The sequence below is a fragment of the Papaver somniferum genome, unplaced genomic scaffold (assembly GCF_003573695.1).
Source record: "Papaver somniferum cultivar HN1 unplaced genomic scaffold, ASM357369v1 unplaced-scaffold_10, whole genome shotgun sequence".
In the NCBI taxonomy this organism is placed as follows: domain Eukaryota; kingdom Viridiplantae; phylum Streptophyta; class Magnoliopsida; order Ranunculales; family Papaveraceae; genus Papaver; species Papaver somniferum.
This window is the reverse complement of record NW_020618825.1, coordinates 11,235,037-11,258,091: the sequence shown is the minus strand read 5'-3', so window position 1 is coordinate 11,258,091 and position 23,055 is coordinate 11,235,037. Positions and strand designations below refer to the sequence as shown.

General features: G+C 36.2%; 1 protein-coding gene and 1 pseudogene across 1 annotated transcript; both read right to left on the bottom strand.

Annotated features, from left to right (window-relative positions):
* Positions 1 to 9,068: 9,068 nt before the first annotated feature.
* On the bottom strand, positions 9,069 to 9,653 carry LOC113326336 (uncharacterized mitochondrial protein AtMg00810-like). Its single transcript, XM_026574083.1, has one exon. It carries the CDS (start codon positions 9,651 to 9,653, stop codon positions 9,069 to 9,071), a length of 585 nt encoding a protein of 194 aa, XP_026429868.1.
* Positions 9,654 to 17,817: 8,164 nt separating this feature from the next.
* LOC113326335 lies at positions 17,818 to 22,650 on the bottom strand (annotated as a pseudogene).
* Between the last annotated feature and the right edge of the window lie 405 nt (positions 22,651 to 23,055).

Genomic DNA, 23,055 nt, shown 5'->3' with positions numbered 1-23,055 from the left:
GACCCAATTACGTGACTAAAAGATATTTTTGGTCAAGGTGGTGATGTTTCCTTGTCTAAGCAAGATGGATGTTAATCCAAACATATTTGATTACTATATTAAAATGTTTGTGATAACTTTTAATTCCTGCCTAAGTTAGAATGTGATTTATTCACATAAATAAATATTTGCTAATTAATTATTTAATTAATTATTTATGCATAATATTTTTAACTTAGGAAAGACTCCCATATTTAGGAGAGATTGAAAAAAGAAAATAGCTTTGCTTAGCTTGCAAGCTAATTGTTCATTATAAATAAAGGGTTCGTGAGTTTACACGTTTTTCATCCCTTTTGGAAAATAGGCGTAAGCTTTGCAGGTTGTTTCCATGTCTTATGTTCTTCGTGAACAAGAGTGAGATAAAGTCTTTGTATTGGGGATCACAAAGCCAAGTTGAATTAAATCTTCGTGATTGATTATACAACTTGTAATCTAGGTTTTTCACCTCTTGTCTATTCTAAGGTTTTCTCTTCTGATATAAAACCATTCAAGAGTTGTTGATCATAAACCCTAGGTTTTGATAGATTTCAGTTTCCGATCGTATACCAACACTTGTTAGTCGAAATCGGAGACTAGAAAGAAAAACTTCTATTGAGGCATCTCGTAAAATCCTTGAGAAGTTTTAAACAAGATATCTCTAGATTTATTCTAGTTTTTCTTGTTGTAGAGTTATTAGGTTTCTCTTCCTTTTATTGAAGAGTATAATAATCTCTAATCTACAAGTTTGTTTTGATATTACTTTTACCTAGTAATTGTTTTTATCAAAACAAACACAAGATTTCCAAAATCTTGATTCACATCTAAAGGGAAATCAAACTGGTGTTTTGTGCAAACAAAATATCAAATCGTATCAATCGTGTTGGTGTATCTTTTAAAGAGAACCTTGGGTTCTGCTAGAAGATTTGCGTGAAGAATTTCTAAAGAGAATCGATATTCTTCTATGAGTTCTACAAGTGCTGAAGAAGGTATTACATCTAGTCCGAATAGGTAGTAGGAAATTGGTGTAACAACTTATAATCAGCGTGTTTATTCTGGACTAGGTCCCGGGATTTTTATGCATTTGCGGTTTCCTCGTTAACAAAATCCTGGTGTCTGTGTTATTTCTTTTCCGCATTATATTTTATTTATATAATAAAAAAATCACACGTTGTACGTTAAGATCAATCAGTTCTTGTATCCGGCCTTAGGGTTGTTGAGTGAATTGATTGACACTTGAACATTGGTCTTTGGTACCGTTCAAGTTAATCCTCTTATATTCAATCGGGCTCGCAAATCCCTATCTGCTGATTGCGGATTGAATCAAGAGATAGAGAAATAAAACTCTTTGATATACTTTTTATAGATTAAGTCTAACTGTCTAGTTGATTCTCTTGAAAGCATATTGGAGTTTGTCTATTCAGATTGCCAAACGAAATATTGGAAGTGATTGTTAGACCTCCGCTTTTTCAGGATTTCAACTATAAGTTGCCGTTTCAATTAATCAAACAAAAAGATATTTACAGAGTTGAAAAATTCAGAAGAGGAGGAGGAGGAGGAGAAGGACTCCTATCCTAAGAGCATCCACAAAAACAAAACCACATACGCACCTTCTGAAATCCAATAAAACATATGCCATGTCCTTGCACTAGTGCAAACCCAATATGAACCGCAATTAAGCCACCACACTTATCTTATCCAAAGTACCGATTAATTAACTAAAAAATATATTTGAAATTCAAGGATTAGGGAGCGGAAAATCACTTATGTACATCCAGGTAATCTAATTATCTGTAACTAACCACTACAGCTAGCTAAATCCTTTCCAATAATCTGAATTTTACGACCTCTAATCATCCTTGAAAGCATATATGACATGGAAAAAAGTTTCCTATTTTTCCCTAATTTAAATTCTTCAAAACAAATAAAAGTCCTTATCTCTATACATAGTAAGAGAATCCTGGCAACAATTCGTTCCACTAAACCAAATAATCAAGTTAAAAAAAACTAGGGTTACTGGAATAAATAACCAAATAAATTTGAAGCTTTAAATTTTTTTAATCTCCGATCTCAGCAACAACACAAAAACCCTATACAGTAAAACTTTCTTATAATAATATTCGTTAAAATAATAATCTCTTCAATATAATAAAAATTTTTAGTCCCAATTAGACTTGCACAGATTAAATTTCTTCTCGCTGAAATAATAATCTCTCTAAAATAATAATTCTTTTCGGTCCCAAAATTATTATTTTAAAAAAGTTTTACTGTACAAACAAGCTAAAACAAAAATCATAAAATGTAAATACCATTTCTAATTGAGCATCGTTGGAATCTTCTTCACAAACTCTTCGACCATGACGTGGGAAACTAGGTCTCATTCAGTGTATCATTTCTTTTTAAATTATTATTATTATTGGATAAAGAGTATTATTACAAGAAACTAGTTGGAACCCTAACAAGCTAAGCTCCAACAACGTACTACTACATTGGTTGAACAGGTTACCGTGCTAGCACACCAGCGAGCTTCAGAAAGAACCAGCCAAGGGATCCGAAGTGGCTAGGGGGATGATTATGTCAGCAAGGGGACAAGCTAACTCTAGCTACCTTCCATGTCAAATTCTGCAATATTACGCCATCAGAAACTCGAACCTGTGACCTCCTAAAGCGCATCAAACCTTTGAGGAACTGGGATAACCAGTTTAGCTAACTACCCGTTTTTTTTTCTTTTTCATCATATTCACGCGTATCTATTTCTTTATATGGGCTTATGTTGGGATATTTTCAATTCAGCGCTGGGATAACACCCAAAATGAGGCAAATCTGTATACTATAAAATTTCTTTTGCATATCTAGGGACGAGCTATAGCCCGGGTTAGCTCCTTGCTAGGCCCATTCCTGGTTCCAACACACTGTGACCCTACACTTTCAAGGCCTTTTCCTTACATTTGGTCACACACTAAGAGTTTAGAGCACAATCTTGGCCTTGTGGAATCTTCGTGTATGTTTTTTCACGTGTAAATATGCTCCATCTGTAAATTGGGGTGCAGTTGAAGGGCGAATTTATTTTTCTGAAGCACCTTACAAGAAACATATATGCATATATTCCTTTTTCCTTCCTTAGATGAAGGTTTTGCTTATCTTACGTAACTTAAGAAATGAAGAATCGTATTTTTTGTAAGACAAAAAATTTCAATTTTTTATTATAGTAAACTTAAAAAAAGAACAAAAAAGAATTATAGTTCGTAGATAAAATGTAAACTGCATTAAAGAGTTCATAGCCAGGCCTGCAAAATAGCCGGTGTAAAAAATGGGTATTCGATAAACTTCAGCACCCGGAGGAGGGTCTTCAAAAACATAACAAGCGTAGAGGGTAGTTGTACAGCTGGGCTGAATTACTGAAGCCATCTTTTATTCTTGAGCATCCTAGTATGAAAATAGATGATCAATATACTTAGTTTTCTCCCTCATCTCATATAACTCTCTTTTAAATAACAAAATAAAATCCATATCTTAAGAGATGAGAATGTTTCAAAATTTTCTCTTTTGTAGACTCAAGGTTTAGTTTATCCAACAAATTTAGTCACGTAGTAATACATTAACAGTAAAATTAAATGTTCATTACTCTTTAGATTTTCATCTCTTGGTCGCATGAAATTGTCATTGCAACAACAATGAAAATAAAAAATTGTCTAATGGTATCATCAATCACATAATGGTAGCGCAATATGTGGTGATCCATCCCATTGTACTTAAAAGTTAAAAGGGAAAATTAGGCGCAATAAAAATAATATTTTTATTGTCAAATGAACAATTAATTTTAGGTACCGTGACACCCATAATTATATGAAATTGTTAAAAATCAATATATAACTCGTGATGCATACTATTTTTTCAGGCATAATTCGTTATGCGTCATAAAATTTCAGGGGTATAATTGGCAATGCAACTTGGATATAACATATCTAAAAAACCGCGCCTTGGAATTTTATATCGTTGGAAATCTTTTTAAGAAAGCTACGCAACGAGTACAAACAACAATATCGAAATTTTGTTTTTCACGAAAAAATCGGAGATGATCATCATTTTAGGCAAAATTTTCGAAAACTGACTACATAACCATTATGCAGCCACCAAAAAAGATGCATAACACATTCTGCAAACGCATAACGAATTATGCAACCATTTTCTCGGGTGCATAACAAATTATGCATCTGCATAACAAAGTTATGCATCTATAACAAGTTATGTAACCATTGTTTTGGTTGATTTTAGTGCGTACATAAAAAATTGATGCATAATGCAGTATGCATCAATATTTACGGATACATATCAGGTTATACTAGGGCTGTCAATGGGTACCCATTACCCGGATCCGGAACCGGACCCGGTATATTAGGGTCCGGTTCCGGGTCCTAAAGTTGGACCCATTAGCTACTTAGGACCCGGCGGGTAATTACCCGATTGGACCCGAATTTAAATGGGTCCAAACGGGTAATACCCATTGGGTACCCGCGGGTATCCGGTACCCGTTTATTCATTCTTTTATTCATGTTTTTGGCAAAATTATAAGTATTTTTTCTAGTTTTAGCTTTGATATTTTACTCATTTAAATTTTTTCTCTTACATTTAATCTTTATTTAGTACATTCATAAGAAATAATAATAATTTTTTATAAAAATTACTTAAATTCAAGCTAAAAACAGAAATATATTAAGTTTTTGAGATTTTTTAAATAGTTTTCTTTAGACCCAATGGGTACCCGGAACCGACGGGTACCCGGATATTTAAACGGGTCCGGTTCTGGGTCCACAAATTTAGGAACCGGACCCGGAACCGTTAGAAACCGGACCCGACCTTTATAAGTAGAGTCCGGGTCTAGTGATACCCGGGAGGACCCGGACCGGTTGACACCCCTAGGTTATACATCTATTTTTCGATGCATAAAAGATTGTGCATCAATTTAATCATATTTTCGGACGCATAACAGGTTATGCATCCATTTTCACAACTGCATAACATGTTATGTAGATATTATTTTAGGTGCATGACAAATTATGCAACCTTATTTTTTGTTGGTTTCATAATAAGAAAAAGGTAAAAGCATGTATATTACAAGCATACCAAGAATGTATATATGTATTCCTCGTGGAAAAACAAGAAAAAGAATGTATCATACGTCTTTGAAGTAATATTATCCGAACGTTGTAATTGGAGATTAGAAATATAGTTTACCCATAACAGCATTGCAGGAGTACGTCACATTACATGTAAAACCCACAAGCAAAGATCCACCCAAGTACATGCTTGGTACAGCACCTGCATGTCATGAGTAGCTCCAAAATTAAGTCCAGTTAACTAACTTGGTGTTAGCTTGATTGGACATGCAGCTATTTTCCATGCTGGTGACAACCACCAAATTCCATGTGCAGTAGAACATGTATATCTACTTGCTTAGGATTTTTGACGTCGTTACAATATTAATTTTTTTTCTTTTTTTTTTTATTGGAGATGCATTAGATTAGAAGAATGTATCCGAGACTACAAACTACTAGGGCTAGAAACAATAGAAAACAAAAGGAAAACTTAGAACATCCTAAAGCAACTTTTTTTTGTTGGTTTCAATATTTATCAACCAAATCCAAGAAACTTCGAACACATCAGTCACTATTAACTCACTGTATCCAACAACTCCAAAATCTGAAACTTCAAGGGATGGAATTTCGGTGATGCTCCACAACAACGGTAATGGATTTCGTCTACCAGTATGAAGAGAAGGAACTGGTGTTATTAGGGTGATTCAAATTAGTGTTCATCGATTCGTGGATGTACGAGAAGATTAAGCAACAGATTTTGAGGGTATTGAATCTGGTTGAAATGGGTTTTCTATGGTTCGATTTGGTGAAGTTTATGAACTGGATTCAGCAAAGAATCAGCGAGAAAAATAGGTCTTGATGGTTGAATACTCTAAGGCACCGGTGGGTGTATTACAAATCTTAACCGTGTCTGCGATTGGAGATCTTGAATGAAAATACATACAGCAACATCGAAGGAGGAACTGACAGCGAGAGTAATTGGGTCTTTGTGGTGCTGAATCAATGAATCTGTGGGAGGTTCTTGGCATGCTTGAATGGGTATAAGTAGAGTTGTTGTTTGATTGTCTGTGATGGGTTTTTACCCAATCTTAAGCTCGAATTGACAGTGTCGTTTGTAGAGATTTCAGTAGAGAGTCAAATCAGCGACAATATCTGTTGAAGATTTGACCTTCCCAACTCGAATCTTAAGTTGCAGATGGAGTTCAATCAGTGATAATTGAAGCTGCTGTGTTAATGGCGGAACCATCTTCATCTTGATTTCAATTCCATCAGCAATTTACAACCAGAAAACCCCAATACACGTCTCAGACCCATCCTCTCTTCTTTCTCAGTTTCTCAAATCGAAGACAAAATATTTTCGTATAATTTAGAAAATATGGACGAGCAAATAATTTTTGAGGAAAAATTGGTTGCGCCCGTGAAATTTTGGGACCGTGGGTTTGACAGTGGAGAAAATCTAAAAAAATGGGTGAGTGTGACTGTAGTTTTCAAAGGTTAAAACCCATGAGTTCACGGAAGGGTGGTATCGAATGGGCCCGATTGGAAAAGCCCATATATGTTCATGGTATCCATATCACTTATGTAGGCCCAAAAGCAGGAGGTGAAAATGTTTTGAAGGGTGGTATCGAATGGGCCCAATTGGAAAAGCCCATATATGTTCATGGTATCCATATCACTTAAGTAGGCCCAAAAGAAGGAGGTGAAAATGCAAAACATGTAATATGCCAAATTGCCATTCAGCATAAGGTTAAAAAATATAAACTGCTAAGTGAATTTTCATGTTAATATATACCAAAACAAACACAGTTTAAATGTTAATAAATCTTTTATCAACTAAACAGGGGGTTTTCATGTTAACAATTCATAGGCCCGAAATACGATAAACTTTTAAAATGCCAACAACAAGCGAAAACATGAGTTTTTTTTTTTTTTTTGGGTAAGATGAATGTTATTACAAAAACTAAGTGAGCCTTACAAACTGGGGGAAGCCTCTTCCCATAACATCACTCTCCAAGAAAAACACAAAAAATCAGGTGGGGAATCAATCATGTACAAGAAATACATTCATTCGCAGCTTTCTTAGACAAAATATCAGCTGCATAATTCCCCTCCCTATAGCTATGTTGAAACCTAACCTGTTCAAAAGCTAGAGTTAAAAGCATTATGTCACGCAGAAGATCTGTACAGTACCAAGGACCGTTAGACTGATGTTTACAAAGGTTGACAGCATATTCAGAATCCGTTTCGATCACAAGCTGTGTAACTCCAATGCTAGTTGCCAGTTGCATGTCGTCTCGAGTAGCCCATAACTCAGCCACATTATTGGTGTTCTTATGAATATAATGCGAAAACATGAGTTGGTCGTGACGAAAAGAACATAAGTATATGGAAATATTAAGGTCTCCACGGTCACATGGGCGATTAGATATTTACTCGGTAGCTCTTATCTGAGTACAAACGTAGGACATATTTTCCATGAAGCTGGCTGAGAACTGCCCTCCGTCCAATTAAAAGCGGAGGGATATGGATGTGCATCATTTTCTTGTTCTTTTTCGCGTAGGAACGCGCATTATATCTTTGACCGACAGGCATGCATCATGGGCTATGAATGATGCACAATTTTATTACTCCCTTTATCTTATTATAAAGGCCGAGAAGTTCAATTCTTGTAGATTAAGAACTTGTCTGGTTTTCACAAATTTTTGTGTTGTTTTTTCTTTCAGTTTTTACCCTTTATCTTTTTCTCAATATAATTTCCCGTACAACATAAATAAGAATATGTATGTCAAAAGACATTTTGGAATTAGAATTCCGCCGATTTAGTAGGACTAGAAAAATTCAATATTCCTCCTATATAATATGGGGACAGAGGTATGTTATCTTAGCATCTCTGACAAGAAAAATGTGATATAAATCATTTTTTCCTAATAATATAGTCGTAGTATTCATTCATATCAATGTTAGCTATGAGTTTTACATCAAGTCTCTTTTTTCTTTTCACCGCGGTATTGATTTGTTTTTCGCTTCAATTGCTTATATTTACCTAATCTTTCCTAAGGATTGAACCTGCATAAAATCAGAATTTTAACCCCGTCTATCCTCTAAATTGAAACTTTTATTCTCTTTTTTTTCTTCTGTTTCTCGCAAAATCTTCTCGAATTTTATGGTCAATACTAAGCCTCAATCGATTTTCCGCATAATTGCGTTTCTTAGATATTTGAATCCTCATGTGTTTTTTTTTTTAGATCTGGTGTTTTCAATCCATTTTCGTTTGTGATTGGTCTATGTGTGATCAATTTTCCAATCACATAGTTTGCTTTCACCAGGACCACTGTCCGGCCTGTTGTTATCGCCTCAAATCTTCCTACGCGGTCGTTTATGGTAGTGTTTGTTTTGGTGGTGATGATTTTTGATGTTCAGGAATCATGTTTCATGTTTGTTTGGTTTTTAATATTTTAAATGTGAATGGCCTTTTGTTAGCCTTACTGGTTTTTTATGGATAAATTACTCAAACTTAAGGTTCAGGTTTATTATTTCATTGTATATTCATCTCCAAAACAGGGGGTATATGTAGTCAACAAAGTAAAGAGAAGAAGTAAGTACAACACAAGCCCCAGCTGTAATTGGGTGGAGGATAGACAGAAAACTAAATGAATGAAAGACTTTTATGTAAAGGCTAGGCTATCCTACTGACTAGCTAAACACTCTCCCTCAAGGTGGTGCATACATGTCACATATGCCCAACTTGACAAGTGAATAGTTAAAAATAGTGCTTGATACTTCTTTTGTTAAGAAATCTGCCAATTGTTGTGTTGTGCGAACATACTGTTTTTTAATTATGTTCTCTTTAAATTTTTCATAGATAAAATTCTTATCAATCTCCACATGCTTAGTTCGATCATTGTTGTATTAGATTCTATGCGATTTTGATTGCTGACTGGTTATCACAAAACAACTTTATGGGTTTTTCATGAGAAAACCAGACTTCCCCATAAGACTTTTCAACCATAACAATTCACAAATGCCTTTTACCATTGCTTTGTATTCTTCTTCATCACTGGACAAAGAAACAACCTTTTGTTTCTTAGATTTCCAATTCACTAAATTACCCCCAGCAAAGGCAAAATACCCCGATGTTGATATTCTCCTGTCACCTTTGCCTCCCCAATCCGAGTGAGTGTAACCCGAAACATCAAGATGTTCATGTTTTGAGAATATCAAACCTTTTCCTGGCGCAGACTTCAGATACCTCAATATCCTTATGACTGCATCCATGTGTTGTTGACCCGGATTATGCATAAATCTTCTTACGACACTAACAATATAAGAAATGTCCGGTCTTGTATGGGAAACGTAAATCAAGCGTCCAACTAACCTTTGATATTGTCCTTTGTCTGTTGGTATTTGATCAGAACATTCTTCGAGACCATGGTTCTGTTCCATAGGAGATCCAATCGGCTCACAACCAAGCATTCCAGTTTCTTTCAATAAGTCAATCACGTATTTTCGCTGAGATAAGTAAATACCTTTCTCAGAACGCATGACTTCAATTCATAAGAAATATTTAAGGGCTCCTAAATCCTTCATATCAAAATCAGAATTCAAACAACTCTTCAGATTACTCATCTCTTCAGGGTCATTTCCTGTTACCACCATATCATCTACATGACAATAAGTGCGGTTACCTTGTCACCTACTCTTTTAAGGAGCAAGGTATGATCAACATTACTCTGTGTATACCCGAACTTCTTCATTACAAGATGAAATCTACCAGACCATGCTCTAGGAGCTGTTTCAAACCATATAAAACCTTCTTTAACTTACAAACAACATTGCATTATCTGGAGCACTATAACCTGGAGGTAGTGTCATGTAGACTTCTTCTGCAAATCACCATGTAAAAAGGCATTTTTTTACATCATATTGTTGTAGACGCCATCCTAAATTTGCTGCCAAAGAAAGCAAGACCCGAATAGTACTGAATTTCGCAACCGGAGAAAATGTCTCTTGATAATCGATACCATAAGTTTGGGTAAATCCATTAGCCACCAATCTTGCTTTGTACTTAGTAATCGAACCATCATGATTATGCTTGATAGCATATACCCACCTGCACCCAACTGGTTTCTTCCCTTCTGGTAGTGCGACTATATCCCATGTACCATTTTCCTCATGTGCGACCATCTCCTCTTTCATAGGACCAGCCCATTTCGGATCAGCTAATGCTTCTTCTACTGTTGTAGGAATAGTAACATCTTTCATTTTACTGACAAATGCTTTTCCATCTTCTGACAATCTATGAGTAGACATATAGTTGGAAATAGGGTATTTCACCTTCCTTATTGCTTCGGGTGAAAAAAGATCTTGTGGCGCTCCACGATTAATTCGTTGTGGCAATTGGTACCTGTCAGTATCAACTAACTCACATGTATTGTCAGTACTAATCAGAGTATTTATGCTTACCTCGGGAATCTCATCCGGAGAATAACTGGATGTAGGTATTATTGGTGAAGAAAGAGAGGAGTCTTCTATAACATGAGTTTCGACTTGTTCAACTGACCCTGGGTTTTGCACATACTCAACTCATATATCATGACCACGAACTAAAGGGATTCTTCGACTTGCTTCTGTCTCAAGAATTTTGATCTCACTATTACTTGAGAATATATCTGTCCAGCTCAACTCTTCGCTACTACTCTCTCCCTGAAGAGGATAACTGGGTACATATGTAGAATGAAACTTCTCATGCTCAGAGAACGTAACATCTATACTAACATAATACTTTCGAGTCGAAGGATGATAACACCGGTAACCCTTTTGATGTGGATGATAACCAACGAAACACACTTTAGAGCACATGGATCCAGCTTTCTACGTAAATGTTTTTGTATGTGGACATAAACTACACATCCAAATACCCGTGGAGGAAGTTTAAGCTGAGAAAGAATCATTACGAACGAAGCCAATTTATCCATGGGTGTTTGAATTTTCAAGACACTTGTAGGTAACCCGGTTAAGAAGATATATTGCATTAGTAATAGCTTCTTCCCAAAATTGTGGCCTCATGTTTGCTCCAATTAAACATTCTCTAGTAATTTCGAGTATCAGGTCTTCCTCTATGCAACACCATTTTGTTGTGGTGTAGAGGGACAAGTTGTCTCATGAATTAGAAAGAATTCACCATGTTCTTGGAAATAACCTTGTAAAACCTCATAAACATATTCACCACCATTATCAGAACGAATGAACTTTAAAGTAGTGGAAAACTGTGTTTGAATCATCTTATGAAAAGATTGGAAATAACCAACTATATCGCTTTTATTTTTCACCAAATAAAGCCAAGTCATACGAGTGCAATCATCAACAAACCGAATCCTGAATTACCAGTAACACGGCAAGTCCCCCGCACATCAGAGTGAATTAAAGCAAATGGAACAAATCTTCGACTATAACTATCAAGATTAGTAGTACGATGACTTTTTGCTAAGATGCAAGTTTCACAATTAAAATCAGAAGGTTTGCAAGCTGAAAATAAAGATTGAAACAAGTGTTCCTAATAATAGAAACAAACGAGACCCAAGCGATGATGCCACAATCGTATCTGATCTTTGTACGCGCGAGAAGACCCCTTGGATGATAGAGAACAACTTCACATACATCATCTACGTAATATAACCTCTCTCTCTTAGTACCACGCCCAATTATCTCCCCAGTGCTGAGATCCTGAAGAAGACAAAAATTCGAATAGATTAATACTAAGCAATTTAACTGTGCAGTTACTTGTGATACTGATAAAATATTATTAGAGAGAGATGGAATTAAAAGGGTATGTTACAAGGTCATAGAAGAATTTAGATCCACTCTCCCAGCCCCTGTTACCGGATAAGGAACTCCATTTTCATTAGATACTGTTGAGCATTCGGGGATGCACATATCTTTTAAGATAGAGGAATCAAAAGTCATATGGTTAGTCGCACCAGAATCAAGTATCCAACTGTGATCCTTGGATGATTTAGCTTCTAATAGAGCTTGGCCCATGTTACCTGACTGTTGAAGAATGACAGGATCTGTAGTAGCTGTAGAAGGATTGGCGGGTATTGATGGGATATCGATTGCAGGTACCGACTCCATCGTATTAAATAAAGCCAACTTTCCCTTTCTTTTCTCAGATTTTGAGCGGTTTTGCCACCAGTCAGGGTACCCAATCTTCTTGAAGCAGTTTTTGACAGTGTGTTTACTGTTGTCGCAATGAGTGCCGTTCCCACCACTGTTCACGGAAAAAGTTTGTTGCGACAAAGAATTATTGGTATAGTTTTTTTACTACCATAACAACTTGAGAAGAAACATCTTGACTCATCATTATACTACGACGTTGTTCTTCGCGCCTCACAATAGAAAAATCCTTTTCAGGTCCTGGAAGAGGAGTACTACGAAGTATATCACCTTTAATAAAATAATACACATCATCAAGACCGTCTAGAAACAAATAAACTCTTTCCTCGTCAACTTCTTCTCTACGAATTTTAATTACATCTTCCTGTGTAAAAATAATTGGTTTTCGGTAGTCAAGTTCTTGCCAAATAGTAGTAAGATCTGGAAAAAAAAATGTAGTCACTGGTCGACCCATTTGTTTCGTAGACATAGCCTTACGGGATAAATCATAAAGAATTGATTTGTCAGCCCCTTCATAGTATCTATGAGACATAGCGTCCCATACCTCTTTTGCAGATGGTAAGCGAATGAAAACATTCATTAATCCTGGTTCCATGGAACCAACAAGCCATCCTTTCACAAGTGAATCTTTCATAACCCATTCATCATACAAAATTCCTTGTTCAACAGGTTTTAAAGTAGATCCAGTTAAGTATCCCTCTTTTTCTCTACTTGAGACAAACATAGTCACAATTTGGGACCAAAGGGTAAAGTTTTTATCATTCAATTTAACGCCGTAGGGAACTGAAATTGGTTCCGGAGACAAAACCGTATTCGTCACCGACGTAACAAGAGCACCAGTTTCGTCATCGATAGCCATAATAAAATGTTGAATATTACTACTTATTTGAAGATAGCGGTTTAGGAAAAGCTTACTTGTTACCGTAATAAGAACGAGTAAAAGAACCTTAAGGGAGCCGAATGATCGATCGAAGTATAGAAGCACTCACTCTACTAAGAGGTATAAAAGTACTCACTCTACTAAGAATTACTTAGCTTCACCATGGAAGATCTGATACCAACTGAAACTTAAAGTTCAGGTTTATTATTTCCTTGTATATTCATCTCCAAAACAGGAGGTATATGTAGTCAACAAAGTAAAGAGAAGAAGTAAATACAAGATAATCCCCAACTGTAATTGGGTGGAGGATGGACTGAAAACTAAATGAATGGAATACTTTTATGTAAATGCTAGGATATACTATGACTAGCTAAGGTACGATTCAAAAAAATTTCTATTATGTTTTTGGTTTGTGTTTCAAGGATAAAATTTTACTGTCTTTGGAGTATGTTTTATCGAAATTTAGGTTTAGTATGAGGATTGTGTAACTAGATCGACCCAAGGAAAGCTTGAGATGAAAATTCAGAAGCTTTTCAATATCAAGGTTAGCTGAGTAACAGTGAGGGTTTCAACCAAATGACGATAATGGGACAATTCTCCGTCATCCGAGATAAGACTTTTATCATTTCATATGATTTCTTATTGGATAAAAGATTCACCGAGGTTAAACAACCAAGATTAGAAGGTTTATCAATTTTCACTCTAGCAATATCAAATTCATGATCCTGGGGAATTCACAGTCAGCGGAAAATATTTTAGCTTCCCATGTATCACAAGAACTGAAGGAATCAACGGAGCTGAATAAGTTTATCTCAAGTTGTCAGTATCTCAACATAATGCAACAAGTTCTAAATGTTTACTATATGGGATGTTGGAGCATCCATCTCCATCCACTTATTTTCTTAGATAACATTAGCGTTTACTTGTTTATTGTAACAAGATCTAGGTCTACTTGTAATAATAATATCAAATAGTTGCTCTTTAGGTCCAGTAGTTTTTTAAGTAATCAGCATGACAAGCACTACTTTAATTAGTTCAGGTACTTAGTTTTTACCGAGTTTTATCATCCCTATTTCTGGTTTAACTCAAGAAGTTTGCATATTTCTTCTATCATGTATTGTGTGCGGCCAAATATTCTTCGATTCATCTTTTAAGTCAACCCAAATCTAAAGACTCTTTTGAAGTTATGGATCAAGACGAAACTGAAGGAGTTACTCAAATTATGATCGGGAAGTACACATCAACATTTGGATGCAAATTCCTGAGACTAGCACGTTAAATCAAGTGCATCGAACCCCACTACCATTAGCTATATCCCTATGGACTTTGTCGTATCCATCAAAATTACAACTTTTCTTGTCGAAAGCATTAAACGAAGGCCTTTTGACTTTGTCGTATCCATCCAAATATTGCTATTCAACTTCTGCTCCAATGTCTTATTGCTATAGATTTATGGCATACCAAGTCGATCGACTCATGTAATTACCCTTTAATAGTTTAATAAATTTTAAGAAACAATTCATCCCGAATGTTTTTCCAATATTATTTCTCTATTTGAGAAATATCTCAATACTTCATATTTTTTTGGATATTCGATAATCAAATTTCAAGTTACAAGACTAATTTTCAAGAAAAATGTTCAAGTTTGTTAGGGTACCGACCCTATCTCGTCATAGAAGAACTCAACTCTAAAGTCGGTCTACAAGTTGAGAGACCCCATTGACTTTTTAAACTATCCAATTAAGCCTCATCTAAGGTCCCAACAAAGTTGAAAAGTTCAAAAAATAAAAAAGAAATCATCGTGTCCAACTTAAGGGGGATGTTATAAAATATTATGTTCTTGTATACTCGTGTGTTGTGAGCCGAGGTGATCGTGAAGATGAATAGAAGTCAAGTGACTGTGAGGAAGATTGTTCATGCGCGCAGACCAAGAATAAAAATCAAATATCTAGAAAAAGATATGTATAATATTTTAGTTTCCTAGTTAAGCATAGTACGATATTAATAAGCAATATATTTTTCATCTTTTAAACCACATAATTCACCGTTATGGGTTTTTCTATGTGGACATAGTTGAACCAAACCACGTAATATTTTTATCTCCATTTTATTTTGTGTTTGTGTTATAATTTTGATATGTAGTTTAATATTTATTATTTTAATATCATTATTTTCTAATTAATAATATCCATCTTCATGTGGGCAATGTCATTTAATAATAGTTTAATATTTATCATTAATGATTATACATATCTTTTACATATTTTTTATTTGTATTCTTCAAGTGCGCACACAAACAATCTTCCTCACAGTCACTTGACTTCTATTTATTTTCACGGTCATCTCTGCTACAGCTAGAGACGGTTTGTCATGGATCCGTTATTACAAAAAATGAGAATGGAGTGATAACTTGCCAAGAATACACGAGGGTCCTCGTATTAGTGACCAAGATTTAGCAATTAAAAGTAAATTCTAGTAATTCAAAATTCTCAAACATATGTCATTTTTTTCTTGAAGTATAATATATGTTAATAAACATGTTGCTATTACTGTTGTCATTATTAAAAGTTTCCAAAACTAACTAGATATTAGAATTTTGTATGAATTCAGAGAAAAATGATACGATGACGATGTCTTCAAATTGCAGAAGAAGATGGATTAAGGCATTCTGGAAAGAGTTGTATCTCTGCAATTGAAGATGGTGATTGGATCGACTTTAGAAGATATTAATTAGTATTTGCTAAAAGATATTAATTAGTATTAGCTAAAAAAGGATTTAATAAGTTAGTATATGGCTTTGTTTTCATATTTCTTCAATCATGAAATGTAAATAATCATCTTCTTGCACATAATGGAACCAATGTGGGTTTTCTGTTGTAAACCTGAACTTCTATAATAAGGTCAAATGTATCGTTTTTATCCTCTATATCCACCGAATACAAACCGATACTGTTCCCACTTAATCATGCATCTTTCCTCTAGCACTTAAACTAAAAGTCCAGCCTTTAACACGTAGACATGTGGGAATCGAACAAGGCAACCCAAAAAATTAAAACGTTAAGAAGTACCCATACTTGACTCATTGTCCCTTCCCTGCCGATTAGTTGCTCCCAAGTGTCCATCCATTCTCTATTTTTGTAGTTTGTGTCGGTTGAAGCCCATGAATATCAATGGCTGAGCCAAAATGGCACTAACAATGGGACGAGGGATGAAATACATGGAGAAAGGACCCAATATCAATGGCATAGAGATGGAAAAACAGCAGTGCATGGGTTCGGAAGATTTTCATTTATTAGCAAAAGATACAAGGCTCTATTTAAAAATTTAGCTCGATTGCAACACATGATGCACGATCTGAATTAATATTAATTTGTTTGGTTGACTTCAAGTCTAGAGAGATTCAGAGGTAAACAATCCTTAGAGATGCTCTAAACTTTCATTTTATTCTTTTCCTCCTCCAAAATTTGCATTTCCAAGCTCTTTCTGCAACTTGGTGAGATTGGTCTAGCGCGGCATGGCAATTTTTGAAATTCACCGTCTGAAGATCAAAGCTTATCCGAACGATGATGTTTCACACATCATCACCAAACCTTTTCTACTTTCTTTGAGTCTCTTTGTTGGTTTTCTTGTAGGATTCACTCTCTTTTATTTCCTATTGACGGAAGTGGTTATTACGGTCGAGAGTATCTCTATCAAAGGCATGAATCTTAACGCATCAACACATTCGATGATCTCCCTTGAAGGCAACAACTTTACAACCTCGTTGACTTCTTCGGATGATACGGTCACGCTTTCACTGGAATTCGATATTACAATTAGTGCAAAAAACCCATGCTTTCTAGGCTACAACTACTATGAGAAAGACAGTAGTATTTCTATTTATTACTCTAATAATGTTGTCTTGCTATGTTCATTTGGCGATATTATCCCAAGTTTTTACCAACCGAAATACAATCTGACGGTTTTTCAAACTGCAGTAAAATGTTGTGGTGTAACGTTAACGTCTACGATTTATGAGTCCTTATTGGATCAGCAGAGAAAAGGGAATGTTGTTTTAGGAGTGTATATTGATATACCTATGAAAGCTGATGACTATGGAAGTAATGAAAGACCGGTGTCGCTTGTTAAGGCTCACTGTGATATCACAATTGATAAACTTGCTGCGGATTCGAAAATCATATTGAAGGTATGCAGCCTTACGAAGAAGTATTGGGGGTAAATATTTTACAAGGAGGTCTCGTAATGTAAAATTATTGATATTTATGGAACTAAAACAAAGAAATGAGAATACATTAATCTGCAATATATTTTGTTCAGTGAATTGCTCCCCGTGTGCACTGGGGGGAATCAAGCAGTGAGATTAATCGAGTGTTGTCACACTGCCATCATATTTCGATATCTTGACAATGTAAAGCAGTTCAGAGTGGAATAGACAAAACCCTATCAGGTGGAGCTCCCGATTTAACTGACCAGGACTGCTAAACAGAGAATGCCCATATAGCAATTTGCAAAAACTCAGACTGAATGGCATAGGAAACTCAGACTGAATGGCATAGGAACAAAGATGGCAACACAAATGACATATTATTTTCATTATTAATGTAATGGATAGTAGTTCAGGGACAGGTTATCTAAGAAACTGTAAGTGTAACGGGAATTTCCCCGAACTAGAACATCCTTGTTCTGCATCTTCTAACAAATGTTTTCGCATATATTTTTTTCACAGAAACCAAAAACGAGGCAGCCAAGAAAAGGATTGTAATCGAATGAAAAAAAAAACTATATATCAAGAAGGGGATTCCAAACCAAATAATATACAACCAAACCGCATGTTTCCTTTGTATGACTTTAGGGAGATGAAACCTTAACGGCGTTATCTTCACCAAGGTCGGACTGGGATGCACTCGGGATGATGTTTTGAGGAGACCACTCATCTGGGACCATAAGGAAATACTCTGACATGGCTTTTCTAAACCTTTTATTATATTGTTTCGGTGAGATTACAGTTGGTGTAGAGTTTTTAGCTCCACCAAAGATACCGAAAGTTTTTACCCATGACTAGATGTTTGTACCAAGTGTACTGCCTCATGAAATCAGTGATTCCTACAACAAGCTCTTGCTTCTCCTCGTCCACCCCAACCAGTAATGAGTAATCCATTACATCAATTGACTGCGACAAAATAAATGAGTACAAAAATGGGTAAGTGTATGTTTTATTTGAACATTAATAAGAAGTTGGTTGTAAAACTTACAGCAAGGAAAGAAGTATCATTCCAGACAGCTCTCTCTAGAAACCGCTTAGCTTTGTTTCCCACAAAAATGGGAGAAGTAGGCATAGCTTCAATTAGGTTTTGATCTAAAAGGACTTTATTGCTCCCACTTGCATCTGCATTATACCGAGACCGAGATGATCCTTTGAGGTCATAAAGTCTTGTAACATTACGTCCAAACAGAATATTTTCCATAACAAGAACATCCATCCTTGCATCCTTCCCACCATTTTGGTGCTTTGAAGTAACCTGCCATGAGAATCCGACAAGAAAACAAATTAGAAATGACTAAACTGCCCCACTGATTTTTTTTTTCTTCGGATTCTAGCACAGTAGATGTACCTGATAGATCCCGAGAATCTTGGCAAGGCATGTTGGGATTTTTGTATCGATCGATTCAGTGAGATATTTGAAATACTCTGGAGCAAACTGGAGGAAAGATTCCAATTCTGCCTTTGTAACCTGCTTAATGATGAATCGATCATCCAATGATTTCGCGAAGAAGATATTACTCTTATCCCATTTCTTACACCGACTAAAAGACCTTACAAAATCGAGCTCAGAAGGACAACACATCCTCCTCAGAGCCTCAAATCTATTTGAACAGTAACACGTCACTGTGTACTTCACCTTCCCTAGTGGGCTATCATCTGTGAAAGAAACAGTGGCATGCAAAGACTTCGAATCAGATGAACCCCCACCATCTTTAAGTCTCTCACCTGATATCTGGGAATGATACTCCGGGGAAGCTAATGCGTATGATATAACACTTGTGGGTTCATCGTCATAAACTGGCACAACAGTCCCATCAACACCTATGGGCAGAAAGAACCTGGCTCCACCTAAAAGTGGGAACTCCCTAACCACTGGAAGATATACAGGATTTGTACTGTCCAAGATTATCGAGTTTTAGAGTGCTCATCTATGAATTCTTGTATAGTTCCACAAAATGAACCCGTACCCAATCCGGGAACTGTTCCACATTATCATCGACTAATCCCCGTCTGTCTTCTTCTGGTTGATCTTGGAAATCTGCTGTTTTCATCACAACGTTTGCCATACTTGAACCAACCGAGACAGCAGTATTATTATCTTCGTTGACAGTTGGTTGATTTTTACCTGTCCACGCATCTTCAAGTATTTCAGAAAAATATTCAGCACTAGGCGCAGAAGTATTCAGCTTTTCCTTAAAAGGCTTGTTATCTTTACTGGCTGCATAAACTAGGCGCTTATCCCACAGATAGATATTGAAGATTAATTGCCTCCGTAAACCATTTATCTCAATAATATCAATGACTGGTTGCCCTTTCTTTTCCTCCCTGTTTAGTGCATTCTGGAGAGATTCCTACAATAATGTACATAAAATTAAAACCTAGAAAAAACCAGAAGATGATTCTCTCCAAGAGAAAAAATAAATACTGAAAGACAAGAAAGTTGATTCCTCAAATTCTGCCTTCTCTGTCTTTAACATCCCCTCAAGTTCTGTAGTAAGGCCGCTGGACCCAGTTCTTTGGTCTGCAATTCAAGGGAAAGGAGGCGCCCTCATCAGCTAGAAAAGATGTCTCCAAAGCCAAGTGATATACCGCAGAGATTCCATATTGGACCACATGCTTCACCTTTTTCAGTTCATCCCCGTTAGCACCCCTAAGCAAAATCTGTAATAATAAAGACAGGGACTTGATTTCTTAGATATTCAAATTTGATAAACTTAAGATTATAAAATGTTTTGCTAGGCTCACAGTGCAACCCAATGGTTTCGGGCATCCTTCAAAGAACATGAGGGTCTTCTCCAACTTCTTTCCGCTCTGGCCAGCACTGCCATGCAGCTCAAGAAACTTTTCCACGCGGAATGTGTCACAGAAACCCAGTATTCGAGATGAAAGATTATCATTTGAGGGAACAATCTGCCCACCAGTGCAGCATGCTATGCGCTCTAAAAGTGGCCTCTTGAGATTAAGAACGACTGCTATGTCTTTGGCATGGAGGTACTCTTGAAAAGACCGTGAACTTGATTTTTCTACCAGAAGTACAGTAGGGTGCTGTGCGTCTATCATTGCAACCGCCATCTTCAAATGGTCCATTTCCTAAACAAAATAGTAAGATCCATAAGACCGAGAAACTAAAATAATAAAAACATTTAAACATACCCATGCAAATTTTGGTACAAATCAGTGGTGGAAGTGTGGAACAGCTACAGAAAGATGATTGGAGACAATTAACCTGCTGGTCTGATAATGTACTGATACTTGATAAGGGATTAGGATACTCCAGAGCTCCACCAAGGATTAGGAACCGTAGTTTCTGTATTTTATTCCTCATATGCTTGTGGGCCACATTTTTCTTACAAACAACTCCATTTTACCACGATGCTAAAAGTGAAATGAGTCAAAAAAAACATTAGAGTACGTAAACTCACAATTTTATATAAAAAATAAAATAAACAGATGCATGAATTATCACATTTATACCTTTCACTGCGGTGACCACAAGCGAGGCACTTAATTTTCACGTATCCACCAGGGTCCATCCCTCCTCCTTTGCTTGTGTCCGGCTCAAGGAGTGTAACAGCTTCCCAGGACAAAGATGTTATTATATCCAACCAACTTTCCCTGTCATCCTCCTCACCTACGGGCAGGTTCTCAACCTGCAGCATCTGAGCTACCAAAACCCTTAAATGACCATCAACAACGTTCTTCACGGCCTTCTTGTGTACCTCACCGGACTTTTCCTTAGTGCGGGACCCTCCATCACCAAAGCTGGTTGAAGGGCGTAGGTGCCTACATTCTCCTGTGGCATCATCTCCGCCATCATCAGATAGGACAGCATCTATATCATCTTCTACATCTTCTGGGCCAGGAGGAATCCAGAGAAGACCGTTATTCTCAAAATCAACAGGCTCAACTACCTTGACAGATGAAGAAGAAGCCGTTTCACCCTTTTCACCATCAACGTTACCATTTAGTGTTTTCCCAGGCTTATTTACACCTTCTAACTCTTGAGAGCTCTCGTGTATTGTCGAATGTGTAGGACTAATCCCACCAGGACTCATAACTTCAACCCCATTGCTAACATCTTTATTTCATCTTCCCACTGTTTATAACAATAATCACGGACCCTAATCCTCTCCACACACTCTTGTTTCCCCCCAGTAGTACTCGGCTCTTCATCGGATGATGCTGGGATTGATTTAGAAGTGCATTTTGCACAAAAAACATTTCCACAAAGTCTACAATGATGCCGTCTATTAAAGGTTGAGAACTGTGCATCACATTCATAGCATACTTTACAACTATGATCAGGCATCCAAACGTCCCTAGAGACATTAGCGGCCTTAGTTTTTCGAGGCATCCGGGATTTTACAACATCAAGTAGCTCATCAGTGATGTTCTTGGTTGGGCTATCCATGGACTACCAATCTGAATCCCAATCCTAAGACTCAAATTGAGCAGAATCAATACAAAGATATCCACAAACCCAAATAAATCAAATATCTTTTTTTCCCACAATTTCAACCCAAATAAATTAAAATTCCTCAAATACAATTAATTGATCCAGAAAGCATGAAAATCCCTAAAATTTGATTGTTTTCTAATCAGTTTGAATCAATTAAACAGACCCAGAACCTCAAAATTCACAAAAAAGATAGAAAATGAAAAAAAAAAAAAAAAAAAAAACCCAACCTTAAAACTTCATTTGAGTATTAGTTGGCTTCATCATCTTCTTTTCTTTGGTTCTTCTTCTTTGAGATGATCATCATGCCTCACCTCCCAACTCAATCTCTACTTGGGAATTAAGAGCAGTAACCTTGACTTGTCTCGGGTTACTATATGGCGATAATACTTGTGTATCTTGAGATGCTCCAGTTCATTTATAATGACGATATCCTTTGAAGTATTTTGATGGCAAACCACTCCAACTTGATGGCATCCACTCTGTCGGTATCTTCTTGATATGCTCCAGTTCATTTATAATGAAGATATATTTATATGTATTTCTTTAATCACCATTTCACCACCCCTGGGAACAGCTTGCAAGTTGGTACATAAGTAGATGCCACGTTCAGCAAGTTCACGCTGCATGACCTTCATATATTCATATATGTTGGAATTTTGAACTTTTTTTTTTATGATAAGCATAAGGCCTAGAGGTGTTGAATACTTTAATCTTCTTCTTCTTCTCTTTTTTCTGATTTTAATTTTGATTTTCATACAGCCGTTTCAAAGTTTTATTCTTCTAATAGAACATTGAAACGTCACTTGCTCCAGTCTGTGCGACTCTAAATTTTTCTTGACGTGAATTGGTTGGAAATGTTATAAATGTATGAGAATAAAGTAATTATTAAACATTAATTAATCAGCCAGCTAAGTTTTACAGGTTAGGAAGCTATATTAATTAAAATTATTGTTGGGACCAAATCTCTTTCTATGATCTCATACCGGTAAGGTAAGTGTATTCAAGGAATAAGTGTCCAGTTTGGACGAGCCATAAGAAAAATGTGTTTCAACTTTCAAGCCGAATAAAAGCCCATCCATAATATTAGGGCTAGATGCTATTAAGTGTGTACAAAGCTCTTGGAAAGTCGCATAAACTGGCTTATTTAAAAATGAGTATTTGATGGATC

Coding starts and splice junctions, on each gene's coding strand:
- LOC113326336 (XM_026574083.1), bottom strand. CDS start 9,653: ATGCGTTCTGAGAAAGGTATTTACTTATCTCAGCGAAAATACGTGATT.